This window comes from Eleutherodactylus coqui, chromosome 2 (assembly GCF_035609145.1).
Source record: "Eleutherodactylus coqui strain aEleCoq1 chromosome 2, aEleCoq1.hap1, whole genome shotgun sequence".
Lineage (NCBI taxonomy): Eukaryota > Metazoa > Chordata > Amphibia > Anura > Eleutherodactylidae > Eleutherodactylus > Eleutherodactylus coqui.
Window position 1 is genome coordinate 20727330 of NC_089838.1, and position 6449 is coordinate 20733778.

A 6449-nucleotide genomic window follows, 5' to 3' on the forward strand; every position below is an offset into this window, starting at 1 on the left:
TATTCTTCTTTCTCATATCTATCTATCTCTCCCTCATGTCTGTAAGTTAAGCTTGATTGCGGGGGAATACAGACCTTGTCATACCTCACAATTAGCAAGACAGTGGGGGGTGAGTATCTAAAAATGCATTTTGATTGACAAAATGGTTTGTCTTTGCCTCAGCTGTATAACATATGTATAATGATATGAGGAATATTCTTGCACAACTCTAACGCTGTCCAATGCTGATCAATGAGTGACACATCTTGAAAATTTTCAAAGTCTTTGCACATCATAAATCCTGGCGTTCAGCATGTGGTGGATGACTGTGCGCCGTATTTTACCAATGAATTGGGACAGTTGCATCCGCCGCCTTTCTCTCCTCATTTGCCCCTATATGTCTAGGGATTCTTACATCGAGCACTACAGGTCCAAGCTGTATGGCTCTAATGACGCTGTATGCTGCTGTATGGCGCCAATGTACAAAACAAAACTCCTTAATGTCATATTGTGGCATCTGTTGACATATATGATTTTTTCCTCCAGAATTTGCATGAATCTGACCGAAATAAACCTCCATGTGTCTCTGCATCACATGGGAAGCACTCAGATATGGCGTGTCCCATAGACTTCTGTGGGTGCCGTATTATGGCTCCATACAGCTCAGAGGTTCTATGTAGCCTTATTAAAGCCAGGTGCAAATCATATGATTACGTAATGCTGATACTAAGGGCTAATGCATTTGGATGTATAGCTCCATATTGTAGGGCTGTCAACGAGGTGCATGCACGCTCTACAACATGGAGTCAGCACAAATCAGACTGGCATGTTCCATCAGGGTCTGTATGTTCAGAAATGTTCTAGGGAAATATATTTCGGTACATACAAAGTGCAACAGGCCAGTATGGAAGTGCATGGAGGCTATTCAGCTCCATACTAAGAAGTCATATAGGCTCTGTGCACAGGATGTGTCATTTCATAAGGACTCAACCAAAGGATTTTTGTCTGTTGCAACAAAATAATCAATTTCAGGCAAAGGAAATGTACTTCATCAGCTAAAAATGCATCAGAAGTACTTAGAATTGATTCATCATCAGCTGTATGCAAAGAGAGATTGTTAGATAGATATGGGATAGACAGATAAATAGGAGCTAGATACATAGATAGATAAATATGAGATAGATATGAAATAGATAAATAGATAGATATGAGATAGATAGATAAATAGATATGAGATTGATATGACATAGATAGATATGAGATAGATAGATAGATAGATAGATAGATAGATAGATAGATAGATAGATAGATATGAGATAGATAGATAGATAGATATGAGATAAATAGATAATAGATAGATATGGGATAGACAGATACATAGGAGCTAGATACATAGATAGATAAATAAATATTAGATAAACAGATATCAGGTAGATAGTAGGCAGATAAAAAAACTACAAAACAATTTTAAAAGGAAAAAAAAGGCCAGAAATTAAATTTGTTTGAGTGATATTTTTTCTATTTATGTTAAAAACAACATAGACATTTCCTCTGGTGGGTGATGAAAACATGAGGTAGCATACACGTTACAGTCAGGTCACACACATAGGTAGTTAAATGCTTTCAACTTTTGATCATTACAAAATATTTTTTTTATTATGTACAAAAGAAAAAAAAATGATAATTTGAATAAAAACACAAAAATCGGAGTTCAGTCATTACAGATAACCAGACAAAGAACAATTTATGGAAGGGGGCAACCCTCACCACAGGAAACCAGCGCACCTAAAAATGATCAACACTCTGCTTTTAATTTACAAATCATTTTACGTGCCTGTGGCCGTACCGTAAAGTTGGTTGAGCTTTAAGGGGGTGGGGGGGAGCGCAAAATTAGAGTTATGAGGGGAGGGACAGATAAAAAAAATTCAGTTAATTTTAAAATTTCAATTTAAAAAATTGTTTGTTTCCTAGTCACATAACATGATTCGGTATAATGATATCGGTGTAATATTTTCTTATGGACATAATAACGGTCTTATTCAAAATAACCAAGACTTTATTTTCAGTGTAACACTTTTTGTGCTGTAAAAAAATTTCAGAAATTTGCCGAGGTCTTACCAAAAAAAGAAGCGATGAAACAAAAGAAGAAAAAAAACTGGTTTGCATTCAGAAAAAAAAAAACTAAAAAAACCCTAAAAATTAAATAAAAAAAAAAAAGGAAAAAAAATCCCTGAGTCAATGTAACAAATCTCTAATGGTCCAGCTTTATATATAGATTTTATATACACTTTGTTGCCCCTTTAAGAATCTATTGAGGGCAGTTTATAATTTGCAGTCTTCTCGCAAAAACACGAAAACACATGGCAATCATTTGTGCACAAGCCTGTCTTCAAAAAATTCTTTAAAGTCCTTTTTTTGTCCAAAAAATATATATATATATTTTTTTTTCTTTAATTGCACATAAATACAGATGACTGTTCTTTCCCTCCCCAGCCTGAAGACGAGTGCTCATCGCATATATTCCTTGTGTCAGATACAGTCAGCAGTGCATTTAAGGTCCTTATGATGGCCTTCTTAAGGATTTAGTTCTAAGGCCCAGACCTGTTGTGGCCACCCTGTCCTCCCCTTTATTTTCTTCTCTCCTTGGGGTGCAGCACTCCAAACTCCTTCAGTTTGCTGCAAAAAGAGGAGAGAATCAAAATTTGTTAAAAATATGCAAAAAAACTATTAGAAAACTTACATATTATAATAAATAAAGTGTTATAATCAGCTTTGCCGTTTTCATGGAATATAAACGAATACAATGGAAATTTCCTTAAAAACTAAAAAAGTTGAACATTTGAAAATTTTTTACAATCTGTTCGGTTTGAAATTTTCCTTTCATTTGTTACAGAATTTTCGAAACCAGAAAAAAAAAATGTATATTTTATTTCCAAGAGCCACTTGGGAGGAAAGGATAAACATGCTGTGCGCAGCTGCTTTCCTACGGTTAGCGTCATGTATCATGGATGGTAAATAAAAACCAAATCATCCAGATTATTTGCAGCGTTGTATATACTAGAATACAACAACATTTGAGGATTATGTTTGGAGACCTCTTGAGAATCATTAATGGATTTTATGACTCAAGAACTTTCTCACTTTTTCCTTTAAGAACTTGAACCGCCGACACGGAATATGTTTACAGTGCTGAGTGTAGAATTATAGAATGGTGTATATAAAGGGCCATATCATGCCAATAATATAGGAAGAGGCGTGGAGGAAGGAGAGAAAGGCAGAAAGAAATCGAAAAAGAAAGAAAGAAAAGAGAAATAGATATAAATGTTATATATATATATATATGGATATATATCTATATATATCTCTATCTATATATACATATATATATATATATATATATAGATATTTATATATATATATATATATATATATATATATATATATATATATATATATATATAAACACAGAGAAAGTGAAATATTCCAGATAGATAATCAACAAACATAATGTAAACAGAATACCCATGTAATATGACTGGTGCAAATCTAGTTTCTTCTTCTTTTTCTCTCTCCTACTTATATATACTCCTATATCTATCTATCTACACTGCATATATAGATATATACTTGCAGTTTCTCTTCGAAATAAAAAATGGTGAATCATCCTCAACTTTCAAAAACATCCATCTATCTATACATCTCCTATCTATCCATTTATATATATATATATCAATTCATCTATCACACATAATATATGACGGCAGATATACTCACAGCTTCTCTCTTCCGTTTACAGTCTCTATTGTCCATTTTCTTGAGCTCAGCTTTGAACCCTTCTGTGCCCCCTGGCTCATTGTCCTTGGCCAAGACATCCATTAAGTAGCCGATGTAGCTGGTGGCTAACCTGAGGGTCTTTATTTTGGAGAGCTTGGTATCAGCTGGCACATTAGGGATACATTCTCTGAGTTCTGCAAACGCACTATTAATACTTTCCGTCCTTCTCCTTTCCTTTTTCGGGGGAACTCCTTTCCTTCTCGCTAGTCGACCACCTAGTGCCTCCAGGCGACTGCTGCTGTTTTGAGCAGGACCCACAGTACCATACTCAGGGCTATAAGGAGGTTGGGTGCCAAATTCTGATGGGGACACTTCTCCTGGATTTAGGACCCATCCCTGGAAGAAAGGTCTTTCCTGGTGGCATCTAGAACCAGGGGTGAAAATATAAGGTTCTGGCATCATGTGGTGATGATGCTGGTAACTCCCAATGATATTCATGGCAGAAGGTGCCAAGATCTCCAACCTCCAGCAAATTTCTTGTCCTTTTCTATATTAGCAGACTTCTAGGAACTCTCCATAGACTGCAGATCCGAAAAGATCCTTAGGCTCCAAAAAACAGAAGATCACAACCAGTCAAGAAGCAGCTATAGGTTCCAGCATCCAGCAGTACACTGGGCTCAGTTGCTAAGCCAACATATATATTGAAGATTAGGGAGGCTCAGAAAAGTCTGAGATACAATAACAGATCTTATCCAGGCTCCAGCTCTGCACCTCAGCACATTAACCCTTCTGCCTCTCCTCCGGGTCTTTATAATGAGCTCAGGCCCTGATGTCAAAATCATCAGGGAGCCAATAAGAAGCAGAGGGAGCTGGTAGGAGGAGGAGGAGGAGGGGAAGGGGGGGGGGGGGGTGCAGGGAGGCTGCTCATTCACCTGGAGTCCCACTAGCCTGTGGGACACTCACCTAATAATGCTCTGTCCGAATATAGGGGGTCTCAGCTGCAATTAAATCAATTAAACTCACAGCACAACAGGCCAACAATGGTGCATTTTCACTTTATTTAATAGATTTTTTTAAACATTTTTATAGAGTTAGTCAAACTTTTTTACAATTTGTTTTTACATTTTTATAGATTTTTTAAAAAGAATTTTCTTTAAACTTTCTTAAGTAATTCGATTGGAGTGGGGGGGAAGAACGAGTAAGTATTAAAGGATTAAAACTGCTTCTTCATCCACTGTTGTAAGTTTTTGGTTTGAGCAGAATGTGCAGCACAGATAATATAGTATTACTCGTACGGTAGGGAAACATTACTTCAATTCATTATTACTATTGTCGAGAAATAGTGTAGAAACTCAACATTCTTATTACGATGTTGAAGGTCACAAGAATCATAATATTCATTATATAGATTTGGTGTAATGGCAAGTACTAGTACTGCCACAGAATTCATAGTGGCGCAATACAGTATGTGTTAATGTAGTATTATTATACCTTTTCTTTGTATTAAACACTTTGTGTATTATTATACATCTTCATTATGATGTTATACATAGTTTGTATTAATATTATATATTTGTGTATTGTGTATTATATTACTATGCATCATACTTATATTTTGTGTTAGTACTAGTTAGTTATTTCAGTATTACCCAATTTCATTATATTATTATACATTTTAGTATTATTATACATTTATATATTATACATTATATTTAGATTAGATTTTGTAATAGTACTACTGCAGAATTCACCGAGGAGACATACAGTATTAGTTAATGTAGGATTATTACACATTTTCATTATATTATTATACATTTATATATTATTCTATACATTATATTTATGTTATATTTTGCCTTCGCACTACTATGGGATTTACAATGTTGACTTTAGGCTAGATATTTATCATTTGTGTTATCATTATTAGTACTGCTTCAGAAATAAGAGACATATTTGTTATAATAATTATTATTATTACTACTATAACAATTATTATTTATTGTTAATTCTTATAAATGTATTATTAATTATTGTGCATAATTATAATTTATGTAGTAGAGAAGATAGATACCATGTTGTGATTATATATTTTATATATATATATATATATATATATATATATATATATATATATATATATGATATAGAAGATAGATACCATGTTGTGATTTTATATATATATATACATATATATATAGAGAGAGAGAGAGAGAAGATAGATACCATGTTGTGATTTTATATATATATATACATATATATATATAGAGAGAGAGAGAGAAGATAGATACCATATTGTGATTTTCTATATATATATATAGAGAGAGAGAGAGAGAGAGAGAAGATAGATACCATGTTGTGATTATATATATATATATATATATATATATAGATAGATATATGATATAGAAGATAGATACCATGTTGTGATTATATATATATATGATATAGAAGATAGATACCATGTTGTGATTTTATATATATATATATAGAGAGAGAGAGAGAGAGAGAAGATAGATACCATGTTGTGATTATATATAGATATATGATATAGAAGATAGATACCATGTTGTGATTATATATATATATGATATAGAAGATAGATACCATGTTGTGATTATATATATATATATATATATATATATATATATATATATATATATATATATATATATAGATAGATAGATATATGATATAGA

General features: G+C 33.1%; 1 protein-coding gene across 1 annotated transcript; it reads right to left on the reverse strand.

Moving 5' to 3' along the window:
• Window positions 1–1497: 1497 nt before the first annotated feature.
• On the reverse strand, window positions 1498–4517 carry HAND1 (heart and neural crest derivatives expressed 1). The gene is made up of 2 exons (XM_066589499.1): window positions 3754–4517; window positions 1498–2655 (listed from the first exon to the last, which is right to left on the reverse strand). The coding sequence occupies exons 1-2, from the start codon at window positions 4249–4251 to the stop codon at window positions 2554–2556; spliced, it is 600 nt and encodes a 199-aa protein (XP_066445596.1). The 5' UTR covers window positions 4252–4517; the 3' UTR covers window positions 1498–2553.
• Between the last annotated feature and the right edge of the window lie 1932 nt (window positions 4518–6449).